The sequence below is a fragment of the Phyllostomus hastatus genome, unplaced genomic scaffold, assembly GCF_019186645.2.
Source record: "Phyllostomus hastatus isolate PE091 unplaced genomic scaffold, TTU_PhHast_1.1 phas_scaffold_317, whole genome shotgun sequence".
Lineage (NCBI taxonomy): Eukaryota > Metazoa > Chordata > Mammalia > Chiroptera > Phyllostomidae > Phyllostomus > Phyllostomus hastatus.
Window position 1 is genome coordinate 2,688,700 of NW_025334023.1, and position 21,049 is coordinate 2,709,748.

Consider the following 21,049-nt stretch of genomic DNA (forward strand, 5'->3'; position numbering starts at 1 on the left):
AAGATTGGAAAACATCTGTTTGGAAATGGAGGAGAAATGTACAGGATTGAAAAAGAAGTTGGTGCTTCAGTGCATTAAGCTTCCATTATGATCTAGGAAAGGCTGATTCCATCATCAATTTCTCAGTAAAATTGCTAGTGGCCCAAGTTCATGTGTGCTGTGTAAATGCCAATTTACTGGTTTGAGATTTAGAGTTGGCAATGGGAGGATACCAAAGCTTCTAGTTTGCTTTTGGTATTGTTGACCATAAGAAGGGACTTCTAGAGCAAAACATCTATTGCCCTTACCCTGGTCATGTACAAGTCGTTTAAGCTTAGGGAAGCCATGTATCTTCTTCCCTTCAACTACAAAGTGAGAAAATATACCCACCATCCATCTTTTGGTAAAGTTTCATAAGGCTCATGTAAACAAATAGTTACAAGACACTGTGTTAAGAGCATGAATAATGGGCTGTGCAGATTACAGTGGAGGGACCACACCACACCATTCCTGTGAAGTGGGTGTAAGAGGCTAAATAGAAAAGGCAACATTTAGAAATGCTGATAAGGATGTGGAGAAAAGAGAACCCTTGCACACTATTGGTGGGAATGTAAATTAGTATAGCCATTAAGGAAAACAGTATAAACAGTACATATAAAAAATGGTAGATTACACCAGCCTTTAAAAAGAAGGAGAATCTGTCATTTGGGACAACATGGATGAACCTGAGGACATTATGCTAAATGAAATAAGCCATGGACAGAAAGACAAATACTCCATGACCGCATCTATGTGTAGAATGTAATATAGTCACACTCACAGAGGCAGAGTATAGAATGGTAGTCACCAGGGCTTGGGGAGTAGGTTGTGGGAGGGGAGAATGGGAGATGTTCAAAGGGTACAAAGTTCCAGTTATCCAGGGTGAATATGTTTAGAGATCTAATGTACAATGTTATGTCTATAGTTTAAAATACTGTATTGAAAAATGGAAACATGCGAAGACAGATTTTAGATGCTCTCATCATACACAAAAAAGGAAACTATGTGAGGAGAAGATATGTTAACTAGCTTGACTGTAGCAATCATTCCAGTATGTATATCAAATCATCTTATTGTAAACCTTAAATATATACATGTTTAAAAAGTGGCTCACAGAAATTAGTGAGGAGACTGAGTCATAAACAGACAGCTATAAAGTGATGCGGAATTCCAATCACAGAGATACAAAGAGTCCGTGTGTGAAGGGAGTACCTGGTCACATGAAGTCACTATCAAGTGAAATAACATATATGCAGTTATTCTTATTGCTGCTGTTACTGTTTTTAGTATTGCTGTTGTTTTTAGCAGGAAAAGGTGTTAAAATTGGTAAATATGAATGGGGCTTCAGAGATAGGGGGTTTGCTTTATTGTCAGAAACCTTGTCAAGATTTTTTTAGCCTATTGTTTTATCAATCCTTCCTATGATGAAGTTCCAAGGAGCTTACAAAGGGCTATGTAGGTAAATCGGGGCAGAGTTGCTAAGACACCATCTAAAGAGACAAATTCACAGTTAAGCCATGCACTGAGCATAATGCATTGCACACAGTGGTCACGCAATAAAAAATAGTTACTACCGATTTATTATGGGGCAATTGAATGACAGAAAAGTTCACTTAGGATCCATCAGCTTCCCTTCCCACCCATTCAGCTTTTAAATAGTGGTTAGAAGTCAGATTTCCATGTTCTGTGCTAGATGCTAGAATGAATTAATCAGACAGGATCTCAATCCTTGAGGAGCTCACACTTAAATACGGGAAAGAGATAGTAACAATATATAGTATGGTCCTGTCTGATTAATTCCGCTGTTTCAGAATTGTGCGCCACGTGTCTGGGCAACAAGAGATGGCAATTAATTCTGCCTGGAGAAAGCCGTTAGGGTGACACTTTAGCTGTAGTGAGCGCGGAGACTGCGAGGGATTTCTGGACAATGAGTCTCAGAAACTGCCGGAACCAAGGTGCTGCGGCAGTAGAGTGAGTCTCGGTCGGATATAGTTACTGGACCCGACCAAGGCCGTCCTGCCCGAATTGTCCGCCGATCCGGGAGTGCGGCTGCTTGCATGGATCTTCAGCTTCCACAATAACAGGCCGCCGCCGCAAAGGATGAACGGAGCTCTGGGAAAGGTAACGTGGGTTCTACGCACGCCAGGCGCAAGGGTTTCAGAGTAGAGCTGGGAGATGGCCCGCGCGATCGCCGCCTCTGCAGACATTCGGATGCAGACACTGGCAAGAACCTGGCTCTTCCCGGCAGCACATGCGGCGTCTTGTAATCAAAGGGTTGTGTTCCCCCCTCTCCACTCCGGGTGCACTCGGCCTCACACTCCCGCGCGCCGCGTACTTGCTGCTATCCACCCTCCTCGCCCATTGGCCTGGCAATAGAAGATTCCCACTATGGCAGTCACGAAACCAGGAGAGGTCCCAGTATGACCTTGAGCAGGTCACTTGATTTTTGCGTTAACTCATCAATTTCGATTTTTTTCCCCTAAGAATACCGTTTTGACTTGCTGAACTGATTGTGATGTGAGGCTACTTGGCGATGAGGAAAGGGTGGTGATAAAATATATTTTACTTATAAAACCTTATTTAAATGAATGCGGTAAAACCGTATGAACCACCATAAATGCATTCCTTGGCCTTCCCTTGTCCTCCTAACAGATTGAACAAATTTCAGTTGTGTTCTTTCAGTTGTATTATGCTGCTTGGTAAATTAATGACTTATTTTTAGCAATTTATGTTAAAATTTTATTTTATGTATTAATTGTAGAGACTCTTATCTCCATGATGCAAAGATTAGCATGCTCATGATCTACTAGTAGTTATCTTCTGGCAGCCCCTGAATTTCTATAGCTTTGTTTCCTTAAGGGCCCAAACTTAATCTGTACAAAATAACTCGCTGTTGTTCACCTTAGCCAAATTTTGAGAGTTGGGCCAGATCTGGTGAAAGAATAATAGAAAAAAAATCACGTTTCAAAAATCTATTGTTAAAGATGGTCAGATTGTTGACTCCACACTTCTGCTTTATTTGCCTTGATCCTGAGGAATGCTGAAAGGGAAGGATCATTTTTCAAGGAATGCTTTTTTTTTTTTAACAGTTCCATACTCCAGGAGAGCCCATAGAAATATGTCATTAGGCTATTACCTGAAGATACAAAGACAGATGGGGCCCTTCTAAGTCTGATGCCATTTTCCCCTTCCAGACTCCTTTGTAGACTACCCTTCCATTATTCTGCTGCTTTGTCCAGATAGTTTCTCATTTATTTTCCAAATGCTGGCTTCCTGATTCTAGATCCTGTGCAGTCTTCTCACTTGGAGTGCCCTCACCCTTCTCACCACTTATCCAAATGTTCCTTCCTTCAAGGCCCAGCTCATCTCATCTTTTCCAGAAAATGTTTCTGACTACTTCAGCTAATGTGCCTGTTTATTTTCTGAACTTCCAACTGGTATTATGTTTTGGTACTTAATCATGTGCAGTCTTATGGCCATCCTTGTCTCTGCCTGTCTGAAGTGTTAGTTAATACTTTACAGTTATAAGGAAAACCAGTGGGATTTGCATCAAACCTAGGTTCTATCTCTTGCTACTCATATGACCATAGGCAGGTTATTTGACCTCACTGTGCTTCAGTTTCTCATCTGTAAAATGCAGATCATGATGTTCACTATATGAAATTGTTGTTTATACTTTAAAAGATTATAGAAGACAATGTAAGAGTAGTTTGTAAAGTATGAAGGACTGTACACATGAGAATATTCATATTCTATAATTAATAAAATGCCTCATTTGCATAAATTAATTTGATCTTCATGATATTCTGAGATGATCCTGGCAGATGCAAGATGAGGAAATGGAAGCTACTGGCAGTGTCTGGTACCCAATAGGTTCTCAAATGTTCTCCTGAGTGCCTGAATGAATGAACGCCTTGCTTATAGGGCAATAGCCTCTTAAGTGGTAGTGCTGACACTAGAGCCTAGATTTCCTACCCCTCAAAGACATCACTGCCTTTCCTTTTCTGGGTATTTCACATCTCTCTAATTTGATCATAATCTTGGTTTTCCTCATCTGTGGAATGAAGAATGAAAGGCTTCCTTGACCTCCCAGTTGTCAGTCCTTTTATTTATTTGTTTGTTTATTTATTTATTTATCCATCCTCACCCCAGGATATGTTTATTGATTTTTGAGACAGGAAGAGGGAAAGAGAGAGAGAAACATTGATCCATTGCCTCCTGTATGCACACTGGCCAGGGATCCAACCCTCAACCTGACCAGGGATTGACGCTGCAACCTTTTAGTGTAGGGGACAATGCTCCAATCAACTGAGCCTCTCAGCCAGGGTGTCAGTTCTTCCTTTTTTGTGACCTATGGAGTCCACCACACTGCTCTCACATTGTAATACAATAAGTAATTTGCACATCTACTATCCTCACTAGAAATATATGGGGATAGTCAATTATATTTTCTTTACATCTGTATGCACTCAATCTACAGTGTACTTGGCTTAAAGTAGGTACCTGATAAATATTTAATGAATAAGTGACTGAACAAATGTTGACATTACATGGTATGTAGATGGCAGAGCTGATACTAATACTTCAAACTTTGAGTTCTCTTTCTTTGGGACCCTAAGATGTTTTTAGCTTCTAATCATCTCAGATTTTAGATGAGTGAGAAGCCCTGCTTTACTGGAATAAAACTGGGTGGAATCATGTACCTCTTTGGGTCAACAGGAGTAGTAGAGCAGAGTAGGCACTAAGACACTAATGCTGATTTTCATCAAACCCCAGAAAACATATTGACTGGCCAAGATGACAGCCCAGAAAGAGCAACTCTGGGGACAGATCTCATAGTTCAAGTGAAAATATTGAAGGCTAACATGGAGCAGAGTTCATATTTCATATGAGCAAGTGACAGACCAACAGATATGAATTAGGAGGACATAAGAGGATGGAAATGGGAAACAAATTTACAGTGTCTAGGAGGGTAGGGTGTCCAAAATCCCAGTAAAATTGTCAAAAAGTTCACTGTGTCCCTGGTCATTACTAGACTTTAAGTGGAGGACAAGGACATTTTTCTATTTTGTTCATGGTTTTGTCTTCAGCACCTGTCACACACTAACATATATATTGTTTAATAAATGAGGAGCTGGACCATCACCACCACCATCATCACTACTATGACCTTTAACAGTGTGTATTACACTTGCTAAGCCCTTTTTATATATTATCTAATTTATTCATGTCAACAACTCTGAAGTAAATATTTTTATAACTTCCATAGAGATAAGGAAGTAAAGTTTGAAGGCATTTATTAATCTAATCAGTAAGTAATTATTGAACACTTGATACGTTTAGAGAGTGTGCTAGATGCTGGGATGTAGCAGTTTTCTGTTTTCCTGGAATGTGTATTCCTAGCAAAAGAGACAGACTGATTATAACTCATTCTGATAAATGCCACAAAAGAAAGTTTCTGAGTGCTGTATGAATGTGTAACAACAGAATCCAAGCAAGTCTGCATAGTCAGAAAAGTATTCTTGAGGTTGTTACATGACTAAGACTTAAAGAATGATAGCATTTAGACAGGGATAGCATGTGCAAAAACCCTGAAATGAGAACACACTGGGAGTTGCAGAAGGCCCAGAGGAAGCTGGGAGGGAGAGAAGCTCTGGGGCTTGGATCAAGGAAGAGTGTGCAGGGAAGTATAGAGATGAGAGTTGGGGTGAGTAGGACAGTGGACTTAAATTTCAGGAGATGACCACAAGTATTTTGAAACTGAATTTAGTCCTGGATGAAGTTAGGGAATTGGGTTCAACAGAGCTCAGCTGTGGCCTAGAAGTATGATCTAGAAGTTATGATGTAAGACCAGATATTTCTTTTTTTAAGAAATTGACATATTGCTATGGCTGGTGTGGCTCAATGGATTGAGTGCCAGCCTTCGAACCAAAGGGTTGCTGGTTCAATTCCCAGTCAGGGCACATGCCTGGGTTCTAGGTCAGGTCCCCATTAGGGTGCATGTGAGAGGCAACCACACATTGATGTTTCTCTCCCTCTCTTCTTCCCTTCCCCTCTCTCTAAAAAAAAAAAATTAAAAATTAGAAATAAGTGAACAAAAAATATTGAGATATAATTTATACATCATAATATTCACCCTTTAAAGGTGGAAAGTTCAGTGGTTTTTAGTATATTCACAAAGTTGTACAGCCATTTCCACTATCTTAATTCCAGAACATTTTCATCATTCAAAAAAGAAACCCTGTACCCATAACAAGTCACTTATTCCCCAATCCCCGTGTCTACCCTCTGGTAGCCACTAATCTACTTTCTGTCTCTGTGGAATTGTCTGTTCTGGTCACTTCATATAAACAAAATCACACAGTATCTGAGGTCAGGTATTCCTTAACTGACTCGCCAAAGATCATACAGCTAGTAAAATGCAAGTGCTGATATTCACACCCACATCTTCGGAGATCTTTAACCTGTGCTCCTAACTGCCATAAAGACTCAGTGCAAAGACAGACTTTTTTTTAAAGGATTTTATTTATTTATTTTTAGAGAGGGGAAGGGAGAGAGAAAGAGAAACATCAATGTGTGGTTGCCTCTCACAATAGGGTTGCCCCCTATTGGGGACCTGGCCCGCAACCCATGCATGTGCCCTGACTGGGAATCGAACCGGCGACCTTTTGGTTTGCAGGCCAGCACTCAATCCACAGAGCTACACCAGCCAGGACTGAAGACAGACTTTGATAGTCAATGTATTAAACATCTTCAGAAGAGAATGACTAAAGGAAAACTACAAACAAAAGCAGGTTTGAAAGAACTTAAGAAAAGATCAGCTAGAACACATTTACTAGCTATGTACATTGAACAAATTAATTCACCTTTCTGAGCTTTGGTTTTCTCACAGTAAAATGGGAGCAAAAATATTTACCTAACAGAATGGTTGTGAGCATTAAAGGAAATGATGTTTGGTAAATAACAGGTGCTCAACAAATAGGATTATTTAGGGTATTATTAGTATATGAATTTTACTAATATAAACTGGTATTACTCTTTCAAGAGGTAGTGTGGCAGAATGGAAAATGTGAGCTTTGTATTCAGTCAGACTTGGGTTAGAATTCTAGGTACCTCTTACCAAGCCTGTAACTTTGGGCAATTTACCCAAGCTTCTGTATTTTCCTCTATAAAACAGAGGCAATTATGTCAGTAATGCTCTATCAAAGGATTGGTACAAAGATTAATTGAAATAGTATGTGTAAAGTGCTTAGCACAAAGGACGTACTCATAATAGTAAAAAAGGCATTTTAAATAATAGTTGTTAATATACAAATATATTGTTAACTTTCATAAAACAGCTTTCAGTTGCTTGCCTTATGGGCTCCTGACCCACCGCTGGCAGCCCCCACTCTGGAGCTCTGGTGTCTGAAGCTACTCAGGAACTGTAGGCTTTGCCTCGTGACTTAGCATTGGTAGCTGTGAAGTCCTTTCTCAGTTCTTGGCTCCCAAGTTCCTGCGAGAAGTATTTTCAAAACCCAGTGTAGCAGCTGTGTCCTCATTCATTCATTCACTAGCGTCACTGCCCTCCTCTTCCATTTGCTCCAGAGCTAGAGCTGCTCTTCCTTTGCTGACTGGAAGGAGGGGGTATTTGTGGGTACAGTCCCAAAATAGATTACTTTGGTCCTGATAAATACTGCTGATCATTGCAGGGAGAGGAAGCACATTTCTCAGCTGAGAGTGTTCACACCACAGTTTGAATGTCTTCCAGAAAATTGTCAACCTTTAAGCCTGGCTTTTAGATAATTAAATCCTTTGCTATTGTAGAGACTCAAAAATCTGAACAATTAAAGTGAGGAAAAATTAGTCTCATCTAGATCTTTCTTCCCATCCAGTATTTCCTCTGTTTGAAGTGACCCATTTAAGAATATATTCTGTTCACTGGTTTTCTTTTTATTTTTTTAATTTTATTTATTTTTTAGAGAGAGGGGAAGGGAGGGAGAAAGAGAAGGGAGAGAAACATCCATGTGTGAGAGGAACATCCATAGGTTGCCTCTTACACGCCCCCAACTGGGAACCTGGTCCCCAACCCAGACATGTGCTCTGACCGGGAATCAAACTGGCGACACTTTGGCTTGAGGGAAGATGCCCATCTCACTGAGCCATACCACTTAGGGCTGCACACTGGATTTCTCTTCTGCTTGTCATGGTTGGTATGTAGATCTTGGGCCTGGAGGACCCTTAGAGTCACTTGCTCTAATTCCAGAGATGGGAAGTACCAGCCAAGGTATGACAAAAGGTTGCTGCTACCAATCGAACGCCAATAGGAGTCCCCGATTTGGGGCACGGTGAAGGGCTAGAAAGCTTATTCACATGAACAGTTTGCAAACCCGGGAAACACAGTCTCTGATGGAAACTGAAAGTGTGCTCCATGAACACAAAGGAGAAGCCCATTTATATAAAGAAAGTCCTGGCCCTGCCCTGGCTGGTGTGGCTCTATTGGTGCATCATCCTGTGCACCAAAAAGTCTTGGGTTTGGTTCGCAGAGGCAACCAATGAATGTTTCTTTCTCATATTGATGCCTCTCTCTCTCAAAGCATTAGAAAAAAAAAGTCCTTAGGTGAGAATTAAAAAACAAAAAGTCTACCCTGGCTGGTGTAGCTCAGTGGATTGAGCACAGGCCTGTGAACCAAAAGGTTGCCAATTCAATTCCTAGTCAGAGCACATGCCTGGGTTGCAGGCCAGGTCCCCCATAGGGGGTGCATGAAAGGCAACCACACATTGATGTTTCTCTCCCTCTCTTTCTCCTTCCCTTCCCCTATCTACAAAAATAAATAAATAAAATCTAAGTCCATGCCCCATCCCTGCTTGGTCCTTTTTTATGCAAATGAGGACTCCAAATCCTCACAGTCTGATTGGTCCAAATAGCTTGTCCTGATTGGTCAGAATTCTGTGTTCAGATTGGTCAGGAAATATGCAAATGAGGATATAGTTGTGCAGTTCTGATTGAATGAGGCAGGTCTCGGCCCATTGGTCAAAATACAGTACAGGCAATCCTTTATAAGGGTTGATTGGAAAGTCAGGAACACAGTGCCAGAGGCTGGCAGCTCAGTCTATGCCTTTTCCCTGAAGCGTGGAGGGCATCAGAGGCCTCTTTCACTAGTGGCAGGAATTTTGGCCCAGTTAAACACAAGGAATCGTTTGCAATTACTGTCCTTCTGAAGGTCCACAGTATGGTGGTCAGTGGTGGGGGAGCCAGCTGGCGTTCCTGTCTCCTGGAGCACACAGTTGCCTACTCTCTATCTTTTATGTTAGGTTAAGCACTTTATATACATACATACTTTACAGTCTTTTAGTATCTGATTCAGTTGTGATTTCTAGGATTGTCTATATACTTTGCCCTTCCTACTGCCTATTTATATCCTTCCCAGTCTTCATGACCTCTTATTCTCTGGGAGAGTTTTCCTAAATGTAATCACTTCCAACGCACCAACACATTCATTTACGAGAGAAAGGGTGTAAAATAGTTAGAAAATTATTTGCTTTGAAGTCAGAGAAACCTAAGATCCTTTGCTAGTTTTCATAGTAGCTATTTGCTTTTGGGTAAATTATTTAATCTCAGTTTGCTCAACAGCAAAATGGGATAATAATACTTAACCTGTAAAGGAATTATGATTTAGAAGTGTGGTAGGTACTGAACAAAAGATATGTGTGTGCCCTAACTGGTGGGGCTCAGTGGGCTGGGCGTCATCCCATAGGCTGAAAGATGGTGGGTTTGATTCCCAGTCAGGGCACATGCCTGAACGGTGGTCCTGGTCCCTGATTGGGGGCATGCAAGAGGCAACTGATGGATGTATCTCTTGCACATCAATGTTTCTCTCCCTCTCTCTCCCCCTTCCCCTCTCTCTAAAAATAAATAAATAAAATCTTGAAATAAAAAGATGTGGGAGCATAGGAGAGGGTAGCATCGATTATCACTCATTCACTTCTTTCTAATCATATTTATTCAGCAAAACATACCTTGATTGAATGTCTACAATGCCTGGGAGGAACACAACATGACCCCTGCCCCTGAAGATCTCTTGGTTTAGCATAGTGGTCTATGGGTGATGTTAAGAGTTTCAGTCAATCTTTTGAAGTAGCATGCAAACTTTTGTATATCCATGTCTGTGTGTGTTTGTCTGGGGAGAAGGTTCATGACTTTGAGCAGATTCTCAGCAATGTCTGTAACAGGCCAAAAGCTAAGAACTTCTGGCCATCTTCACCTGGGTTTCCTGCCAGAAGTGCTGGTTGTTCATACCATTTATTGTGACTTAATCATATAATGCTTATACTATTGCTTAGCTCTTTGACAGAAATGTATACCTATATCTCCAATCTTTTGAACTAAAAATTAAGGAGTATGTTTATGACATCCTGTAACAGCTTTATTGAGATATAGTTCAAGTACCACACAATTCACCCATTTTAAGTGTACAATTCAATGGCTTGTAATATTCAGAGTTGTGCAGCCATCACTACAATCAATTTTAGAACATTCATCACTCCGGGAACAAACCCCCTATCCCTTGGCTGTCATCCCCAGCTCCTCAATCCCTCGGCACCAGCCAGCCACTGATCTGCTTTCTTTCCCTTCAGATTTGCCTATTCCCAGTATTTCATATAAATATAGTCATGCATTTGGCCCTTGTGACTAATTTCTTTCACTTAGCATAATGTTTTCACATTTTTGTTTTTATATTCCTGTTAATATTTATTACAGTAGTTGGCACATAATAGTTTTTTAAAAAATAAACTTTATTTTAGAATAGTTTTAGAAGTATAGAAAAGTTGCAAAGATGATACAGAGAATTCCCATATACCTCACATCTAGTTTTCCCTATTAACTTATATTAGTATGGTACATTTTTCATAATTAATGAACTAGTGTTGATATATTATTATTAATTAAAGTCCATTATTTATTCATATTTCTTTCTTTTTTTAACTGATGTCCTTTTTGTTTCCCAGAGCCCCATCCAGGTTATTATGTTACATTTAGTTGTCCGGTCTCCTTAGGTGCCTCTTGTTTGTAACAGTTTCTCAGACTTTGTTTTTGTGTAAAAGGCTTTTAACACATACATGTTGAAGGAATTGAAATTGTTACCCACCGTGGACAGGATTTTCTCTTTATGTTATGGGACCTAAGGACATTTAGTATTTATTATCTAGTTACTTTATAAAAATAGACTTCCTCTCTGTTAAACACTCCCTTAGTAAAGCTACACTGGTGATCTTTAGAGTGGGTGCCCAACAGGACAGGCTAAGATGGAAATAACTGGGGAGGGGAACCTCAGGGAGAGAAGCTTCTATTGTTACTGTCTCTCTCATTATTATTGTTTTGTTGATGTCATAACACTATTATTACTATTGAGAGAGACAGTGTGTTGTAATAGAGCAAATAGCCTTTGGAGTAAAACAGTTCTCTTAGCTACTTACTGACTATAATTTCTTGGACTATCACCTCCATGGGCCTTACTTGCCTCATCTATAAAATTGCTTTGCAGTGTTTTGAGAATTAAGGAAGAAGTTAAGGAAGTCTGTCGTATGGTATCTGTGCTTGGCAGAAGCATAATAATTGTTGACTGACGTTAGAAAAAAATGGAACAAATTGGAAAGGGGAAATAAGGTTCTTTTTTTAAAAAAGGCAGCATGGAAGTGGGGGGCTTTTGTTTTTTAAGCATTTTCTGTAGTGGATGGAATAAGAAAAAGAAGACGACCTTGGTTTGCCTGCACGTTTGGTATTAACTACGGACGGCCTCTTTGCTAGACAAGAGCCTTTGGGTCCTTTTGTTTGTGTTCATGGGTTTCTAGGCTCTCTGTGAAGAAGTGCTTGGAAGTTTATTAGTTTGTAAGATTTTCCTAACATGGCTGTTTTGCTGTAGGTGCTGTGTTTGAAGAACGATGTCATTTTTAAGCAAGCCTTTCCCCTCTTAAGGTAAGTATATTAATTAATAACAGTACTTAAATATAGCTAATATTTGCATTCTGCTAGGTAGTTCACACAGCATTTTTCTTTCATCATCTCCACTTCCACGCCTGCCGAGTACCTGCAGTGTGAACTCCCCTGCCATCTTGCTCTTTCCCCATTTTCAGAGAGTGACAGTTCCCTTCATCTAGTTGCTTGTGCCAAAATCTTTGGAGTCAGCCTTGACATTGTTATTTCTCTCACTCTACATCCAATTCTTTAACCAATCCTGTTGGCTCACCTTTTGAAATATTACAGACTTAAACCATTTCTTACCTCCAGTTTCAGGCCTCATACTTTCTGTTTTACTAAACTACTAGGGACCAGCTCCTTATCTTTTTTTTTTTTTCAAAAAACCACTTCTTTTTTGATGTATGAGAATTTTCTTCTTTATTCTTACCCAAGGATATGTTTACTGATTTTAGAGAGGGAGAAAGAGGGAGGAAGAAAGAGAGAGAGAAACATCAATGTAAGAGAGAAATATCAATCGGTTGCCTCCCATATGCACCCTTACCAGGAATCGAACCTGCATCCTAGGTATGTGCCCTGACCCAGGACTGAACCTGGAAACTTTTGGTGAATGGGATGATGCTCCAACCAACTGAGCCACTTGGCCAGAGCAAGCTTCTTATGTTTTTAACTACCATCATCCTTCCTTCTAATTGGTCTTCCTGCTTTTATTTTTGTCTTCTATTCTTAGCACTAAAATCAGAGTGATTCCTTTAAAATCAAGTTAGCTGATGTCACTTCTGTCTCAGAACTCTCCCATTGAAATAAGAGCTGCAGTCCCTACCATGGCTTTCAAGTCTTTATATAACCTATTTCCTCATTGGGTACTACTACTTACTCAGCTTTAGCCATGCTGGCTCCCTTTCTATTCCTTGATGATCTAAGCATCCTCCCACCTAAGAATCTTTGCATGTTCTCCCCTCAGACACCCATGTGGTTTGCCCTCTGACTTCATTCAGGTTTGTGCCCAAATGTCATCTCATTAGAGAGGCCTTCCCTGACTACCCCTCCGTGAATCTCTATCTCCTTACCTTGCTTTATTTTTCATAGCAGGTGTCACCACCTGACACATTTTATATATATGTATGTGTATATATATTTAAATCATCTGTCTTCCTCACCCTGCCCACTAGAATATCAGCATCATACGGATAAAGACTTTCTAGTTTTGTTTACTGCTATATCCCTAGCCCTTAGAATGGTGTCTTGACACATAATGGGCATTTAATAAATAATTTTTATTGAATTAATAGCTCTCCATAGTGATCTGGTGAAACAGATGATGTTATCTCAATTATATGCATAAACAACTGAGATTCAGAATGGTTAATCGATAGCTCTAAGATGACATAGCTAATGAATTGGAGTTAGGATTCAAACCCAAGTTGTTTTTCACTGTTCTGCATATACAGCATGCTGCCTCTCCATTGGTTTTTCTCTAGATGGTAATGAAGAGTATTTGGCAGTTTATTTATTTCTCTATTCAGCAGATAGCCACTGAGTGGCTTATGTGTGGCAGCCACATGATATAAAACAATGAACTGAGTATCTTCCTGGACCACGTGATGCTCGTGAGCCTGGATGATTTCTTTAATCATTTACATTTATTAATGCCTTTTCCCTGTTATTCCCTTTCCATCTTAACCTGTTTTTCCATTAATCAGTCAGCTATTCAATATGCACTTACTATGGCTCCATGCTAGGCATTTTACATATTCTCTCTAATAAACAAAAATACTACAGGACAAATGTAAATATTGTCATTTTACAAAAGAGGAAGCTGGCTCAGAGAGTTTAAGATAGATTTTCAGTCCCATGAGATTATACTATTATTATCTGCATTTTAAAGGTGAGATAACTGAGTTACAGAGATATAAAACAACTTGCTTATGGTCATAGTTTAGAAATGGTAGAGTCAGCATTTAATCACAGGTCTACTTGTCTCTAACTTGTTCCACAGTGTAGTGTCAAAGCTTTGCAGGATGCTTAACTAAAATACTCTGCTTACCAAGTCAGCCAGACAGAACCGTTTTATCCTCCTCCATGTTCTCTGGCTTCTGTCTCCAGTCTGGCTCTCATTGCTGTCCCTTCCTCTGCATCCTCCATGAGCTTGTTCTAATAATGCAAGACTCCTGCAAGAACCACCTCACTGGTTCTCTTGCCTCACCTCTTCCCATTCATTTCTCACCTACTGCCAGGGTTAACTTTCCAAAACTTACTTTATTTATTGATTTTAGAGAGAAAGGGGGAGAGAGAGATCAATCTGTTCTTCTACTATTTATGCATTCATTGGTTGATTCTTGCATGTACCCTGACCAGGGATTGAACCCCCATCCTTGGTATATGGGGACGATACTCTGACCAACTGAGCTACCCAGCCAGGGCAACTTTCCAAAACTTAAACTTGACCATATCACTCCCATGCTTAAACTCTGCCAGAAGCTTCCCACTGCCTACACAGAGTAAAGACCAAACTACTTAGCACAGTATACAAGTTTCTTCATAAACTGGCCCCTGATTACCTCTTTCAACCTGTATCATTTCCTGCTGCTTGAGTTCTCCTTACATGCAACTGCTTGCTGTTCCCCAAACATAACCACTTTTATCCCTCTGCCTAGAATGTTTTACCTGTAAGAGTAAATAAGGCAGTTTCAACTCCCTGGTAGAAATGGTCACACTTTCCTTTGTGTTCCACCAAATCTTGTCCCTGTTTTTGCTCTGGACCAGTATTGTACTGTGGCCAGCATTTGTTTACATATAGTCTCTCTCTCCTGACCGGACCACTGATAGAGACAGTTACTTAGTTTTGCATCCTCAAGACCTAGCACATTGTCTGGCACATTGTACAATAGGTCCTTAAAAATATTTGTGAAAGGGAGGGGGAATAAGGACATATCTAATATTAACATATCCTTTTTTTTTTAATTGTTGTTCACATTGACTTATCCGTAATGAGGATTTTACAAGTTTGGATAACTGGGCAAGTGAACAGTCAGTATCTAATTGTATTCTACATATACTCTCCCTTTTTTTAGATTCAAAAGTTCAGGAGAGAATCCCATCTGTTCTGCAGGTAAGCATTTATTTCCTGGTGTAGTCTGCCTGCTTTAAGTGACTCTCTAACACTCTAATAATTTTGTCTAGAAGGATGCCTAACATATCTTTGAGAACAGTGGCTGGGACCGCATCCTAGCCCTCTCATGGAATAGGACACTGGGCAAAAACATGCAGTAGAGGTTAACAGCAAGAGCTCTGCAGTTTGGATTCTAACTCTACCACATACTTATTGTGTGACCTTTGGCTACATCTCCATAGGTTGGTTTTCTCACTTAAATTTTTTTTCTCTTACTGATTTGTGAGAGAGAGAGAGAGAGAGAATGAGGGAGAGAAACATTGATTTGTTGTTCCACCCACCCATGCATTCATTGGTTGCTTCTTGTTTGTGCCCTGACTGGGGATGGTGCTCGCAACCTTAGCTTGTCAGGACGACACTCCAGCCAACTGCGCTACCTGGCCAGAGCCAAAGTTCATTCTGAACTACTGTGTATTCTGAGGAAGTTTTTTAAAAGTTAGTATTGAAATTATCATCTGTTAAAAAGGTCTCAAATGTAAATATTCATAAGAATGCATGTGGTAAAAACAAATGTAAACTGTACAAAAGATGTATGATAAAAAGTTGAATTTTCTTCTATTTCCCAGTCTTACTCCCTAGTGATATCCACTGATAGAAATTTTTTAGATATTTTTCAAGAAAGTTTTGTGCATATAATGGGAGGGAAGTGGGGAGGGTTGGGTGGGTGGGCTGGAATGGGAGTAAAAGGGAGAAAACTGTACTTGAACAATGATTAAAATAAAATAAAATTAAAATTAAAAAAATACATTGACAAACCAAAAAAGAAAAAAAGAAAAAGGAAGTTTTGTGCATACAAGAACATATATATAATGTATATGTATGACTATATCTTAAAGCTGGACATTTAGGTTGTATTTAGTTTTTGATATTTCAAAAAATGCTGCAGCAACCATTGTTATACTTCATTGCAAACTTGTTTTTGTACATTTGTAAGATTAATTCCTGGAATTGAACTTGCTGCATCAGTAGACTGTGAATTGAAAATTTTGGTAAGAGTTGTTAAATTGCCCTTCAAAGAAGTTGTGTTAATTTACATTTTTATTTTCTGGCCAAAACTGGATATTATAAAACATCTTATTTTTTTGTTAGTCAAAAATTATGTCTCCTTGTAATTTGCATTTCTTGAGTTTGTCACTTTTTCATATTGTTACTACCATTTATTTGTATTTCTTTCCTTGTGAACGGTTTATATTTTTTGCCCCTTTTTTTATTAGATTGTTTGCTTTTTCACTTTTGATCTATAAGAAACTTTTATCTAGGTTTTATATTCTAAGGAAATTAGCATTTTTCTGTTATATATGCTTTGTATGGTTTTCAGTCATCTGTCCCTTGATTTTGTTTTTGTGTTTTTTGTTAAATAGAAGTTTTAAATTTTTATACAGATATGTGTGTTAAGTTTTGATTTCCAGATACTCTTTCATGCTTAGAGAGAAAGATCTTCTGTACGCCAAGATTATTTTTTTAAAAATCCTTCATGTTATCTTCTTTATTTTTTTCCTTTAGATATGTGGTCCATATGGAATTAGAGTTGGGTGGTAATGCAATTTTATCCCCAGAATGAGTAGTCAGTTGTTTCAACATTAAAACATCCGTCTTTCCGTGCTTGCTTCAGTGGCACATGTACTAAAATTGGAACAACACAGAGAAGATTAGCATGACTCCTGAGCTAGGATGACACGCAAAATTGTGAAGCGTTCCCTATTTTAAAAGAACAAAAATACAAAAAATCCATCTTTGCTCCATAGGTTTGAAAGTATCACCTTTATCACATACTAAATTTTCATACAGGTACAGGACTATTTTAACTTTATTTTATTTCATTGATCTGTCTGTATATTTGATGCCAGTACCAAGCTGTTTTAATACTACTGGTTACATACAGTTTTGGAGTATATTTCAGTATTTGATAACTATCTAATTCTGAGGGTTTTATTTGTTTGTTTGTTTCATTTTGTTTTTAAAGCTGAGATCAAATAGAGCATGTTAAATGCTGTTGGAAAAGACCCAATAGGGATCCTTTTGAAGAGACAGGTAGGGGATAATAACGTAATTTACTCAGTGTCCTATTCGGTGAAATTTAAGTTGTCTCCAAGAATTTCCAGTGTAAACAATACTATGGTGAAGATCCTTATACATTAGTATTTGTTCCCTTGTCTGATTGTTTACTTGGGAAACATGAAATTGTTAGGTCAGAGGAAATGCACATTTTTAAAGTTATTGATGTGTATTACTAAACTGCTCTCCAGAAGACTGCACCATTTTATATTTCTTTGGTATTTCAGAATCCCTTTTTTATACGTTTGTCAGTATTATTATTTTTAAAATATTTGCTAATAATAAAAAATGCCACCCCTTGTATTTTTAATTTCCATGTGTTTGATTAGCAGTTGCTTAAACATATTTTCATACATTTTCATACCGGTCATTTATGTTTTCCTGTGCCCATTTTTCAATTGTTGTTAGGGAATCCCAATGTTTAGAAAGCTCCAAGGCCCAGGGTAACTCACCAATGTCGGCATGCCAAGATTCTACTTGAAAACTTGGCATTTTTTTCATGGGTTCTTTGAGATATCTTTAAAGTCAGAAATTTGAAAGTTGAATTGTAATGATGTTCAGGCGAAAAGAGCCGGGAGTAGTGTTGCATTCCTGCCTTCACCCTTCACGCTTGCTGTGGGCCCTGGGCGCCATCCCAGCCGCTCTCTCCAAGGCATGGGCCGGAAGGTAGTGAACGCCTTTTTCTCACTGACTGAAGCATACATAGAGAGGTAGAAGTAGATATTTACAAAGAGGTCTAAAGAGGTTAAGTGAAGGGAACTCGGAGTCCTCTCATTACAGCATGGGCAAAAAGGTGGAGTCAGAGAAGCAAGGTATATTGCAGTCCGCGTAGTTCAGTGTAATTAGAAAACCTGAAAAATGTTTGAAAATAGATTTTGAAACAAAAGTGGGTAGCTGCCAGGGCCAAATCATTGCAGAATCTTGGTAAACTATCTCAAGAACCTTAAAAAAAATATATATATATATATATATATACACACACACATATAATATATATAAATAAACATGTATTTTTATATATATTTACACACACACATTTTATGAGCACATACTACTTGCCAGGTGCTGGGTAGGGTTTGTCGGGGACGAGCAGTCTGTTGAATGAAGAGAATATCCTGTAATTAATTCTTGGCTGGGGCTACGCCAGTGTTTTTCTCGTTTTCTTCTGCATAGCTGTGCTAAAAATACTTGTTCCAATTTTGCAGGAGAAATAATTAAAGTGAATTTGTTTACCCGCACCCCGGGTTGATGGGTTGAGCACTGAGTTTAGTGACAAGGACACCGAAGGACAGCCGGCTCCGGCACGTGCACAGGCAAGGGTGCGAGGTGCGAGCAGCCCGTGTGTGATCACATCCTGGAGTCGTGCTAACTGAAAGATTTTCAAAGCCTCCTTTCGAAACCCTGGGGTTTTGTGTCTAAGAGAAAAGAGTTGCCTTTTCTCTTAGGAGGCTGCAATGTCAATGTGACAGCAGGAAACCCAGCTTAATGACACACAGCGAGAGGGAAATTCAGTTGAACTTATCAGAAATCAAAGGCTTTCAAAGTTGTAAATTTTATAATTAAAACAACTGGCTAATTAAGCAGGTTAACCACTGGTAATTTAAACAAAACCTTTCATTTAAGGAAGAAAATGGTTAATTTAACAGTAGTTTGAATTGGCTTCTTAATTAACCAGCTGCTCTAATTATAGGAATTGCCCCAAACTGAATTTGAAAGTGCCTCCTTGCCAGTGAATTCCAGTGCGTGAGAGGCTGAGGCGAGGCAAGCATTTGTGGCACTCTCACCTGACCAATGTCACTTTTGGTCCTACTTTTTAAAACCACTGGAGGGTTATTGAGTATCTGTGTATTTCAAGGTGGTGATGGTATCTGAGTTTTATTTATACAAAGGTTTTACTGTATACAGGGATGGGCAAAAGTAGATTTACAGTCATGAGTATGCCAAAGAGTTTATTCTTGTATTATTGTTTATTAATTATTGTATTATTTTCCACATCAACCACTGTAAACCTACTTTTGCCCACCCCTGTAATGGACGCATGGGAGAGAGATGAAGTGAACTCTCGGTGATCTTTGTAGGTTTAGAGCAGCAGAAGAGTTTCCCAGAGACTGTGACACTGGAGCTGGCTCTGAAGGCTTATAGGGTTTCACCAGGCAGAAGGATGCAGTCCCAGCAGGGGGAGTGTCCAGGGTGACAGGGGTATGAAAAGTGCATGGTTTCTACAGAGTGGCCAGTGTAGCTGATGCTGAGGAACAAGGTTTTAAAGGCCTGGAGGAGGGGAGAACAAGGAGATGAAGTAGTTGGAACTAGATTATGAAATCAAAGTTCTTCCATGCTCACCTAAGAAGTGTTAACTTTGGGCAGTAGAAAATCATCAAACATTTTGAAATATGGCAAAAGACCTTTCTTGTCTCATTCGTTGGTGTGTCTGTAGTGATTGGTATGGTGCTTTGCACATAATAACTACTTTTTAAAAAATTGTGTGTGTGCAATAAATAAATAATTGAATTAATGAAAGAAAGTAATTTGATTAGATCTGTGTTTTAGAAGGATTAATTTGTAAGCCCTGGAGGATGGAATGAGAGAGAGGGATGTGGATACTCTGAGATCCCCAACAATAACTTAAGCAAGGCCACCACTTGTATCTCTTACTCCTTCTGTCCACACTCCCTCTCCCCAGGACGACCAAAGTGTAATCTTTTCAAAATGTAATAGACATATAATTTCCCTGCTTGTGCTTGTTCAGTCAGAAATCCACACCCTTAACAAGGCCCACTGTGGTGTGTTCCAACTCGCTGTTCGAGTTTCTGGTACTCTCTGTGCCCCTCTCACTTTGCGCCGGTCCCACAGACAGCCTTTTTGTTCCTTGCACGTGCCAAAACTGTGTCGCACAGTGGAGCCTTCACATGTGCTATTTCCTCTGCCTAGAACATTCATCCTCCGTCTTTTCACTTAATAAACTCCTATTTGCCTTTCAGGTCTCAATTTATTTTATTTATTTTTTGCATAGGTAATGCATGTATGGAACAAGTTTTAAAAGACACAAGAATATAAAACAGTAAATGTCCCTCTCCTCCTGCCTTCTAGCCACTTCTCCTCCCTGGGGATAACCACTGTTACTGTTTCCCTCTGAATTCTGATCACAGTTCACATGTCATTTTTTCCAGACAGGCCTTCCCTGAGACTCCAGTCTAAAATAGATACACCGATTGTATTGCAATAGCCCGCTTGTGCTTTTTTTTATTATTTATCTCAACTAATAATTTTATGTTTACTTTGTGCCTTCCATTAATTATACCTTCCTCCCACTAGATTGTCAGCTCCATTAACTGGAGTTTTGTTGGCCTTGTCTACTTTTATATCCCCAATTCTTAGCATAGTGCCTGGCATATCATAAGTGTTCAATAATTAAGCCCTTCCTGAGCTTTGCCTGTTTCTGTAAACTCGTCTCTTGCCACCCTGCTCCTCATGTTCTGCCTTGAAATTCTGTCTGGCTTTTCCTTTCCCCATACCCTGTTCTCTAATGACTCTTAGAATCCTTCAAGTTTTATTTAAAAGCCACCTGCTCTAAGAATCCTTTCCCGGCACCTCAAGACCAGCTTCATTGCCCCTCCCATGTATAGCCCTTATCACCCTGCATTGGTATTACTGTTTCCCCAGTAGATCATAGGCTCTTTGTTGTAGGGACTCTGTCTTTGTCCATTGTTATAGCCCCAGCTTCTAGGGCATTGCGTGGTACCAATAGTGTTGCCACAGATAATGGGTTGGTTATACACCTCACAGCTCAAGTGTGTGCTATTCACATGACTATGAGGGTATAATTGTCACTGGCTACCCTGATGGGAATT

General features: G+C 39.4%; 2 protein-coding genes and 1 non-coding gene across 3 annotated transcripts in view; 2 read left to right on the forward strand and 1 right to left on the reverse strand.

Moving 5' to 3' along the window:
• Nucleotides 1-1,990: 1,990 nt before the first annotated feature.
• MRPL48 (mitochondrial ribosomal protein L48) overlaps nucleotides 1,991-21,049 on the forward strand; it is a 48,114-nt gene continuing 29,055 nt past the window's right edge. Inside the window, exons 1-3 of the mRNA XM_045817762.1 lie at nucleotides 1,991-2,139; nucleotides 11,922-11,974; nucleotides 15,049-15,086. Of these exons, the coding sequence (XP_045673718.1) occupies nucleotides 2,119-2,139; nucleotides 11,922-11,974; nucleotides 15,049-15,086 (112 nt within the window). The 5' untranslated portion in view covers nucleotides 1,991-2,118. The remainder of the gene's footprint in view (nucleotides 2,140-11,921; nucleotides 11,975-15,048; nucleotides 15,087-21,049) is intronic.
• The window catches only part of LOC123805282 (cytochrome c oxidase assembly factor 4 homolog, mitochondrial), a 46,705-nt gene continuing 41,668 nt past the window's right edge, over nucleotides 16,013-21,049 (reverse strand). The window contains exons 4-5 of the transcript XR_006783299.1: nucleotides 17,654-17,892; nucleotides 16,013-16,769 (exon numbers count right to left, since the gene is read on the reverse strand). The gene's annotated coding sequence lies outside the window, so the exon portion shown is untranslated. The remainder of the gene's footprint in view (nucleotides 16,770-17,653; nucleotides 17,893-21,049) is intronic.
• On the forward strand, nucleotides 16,746-16,852 carry LOC123805662. Its single transcript, XR_006783327.1, has one exon. It is a non-coding gene; the product is annotated as a U6 spliceosomal RNA (small nuclear RNA).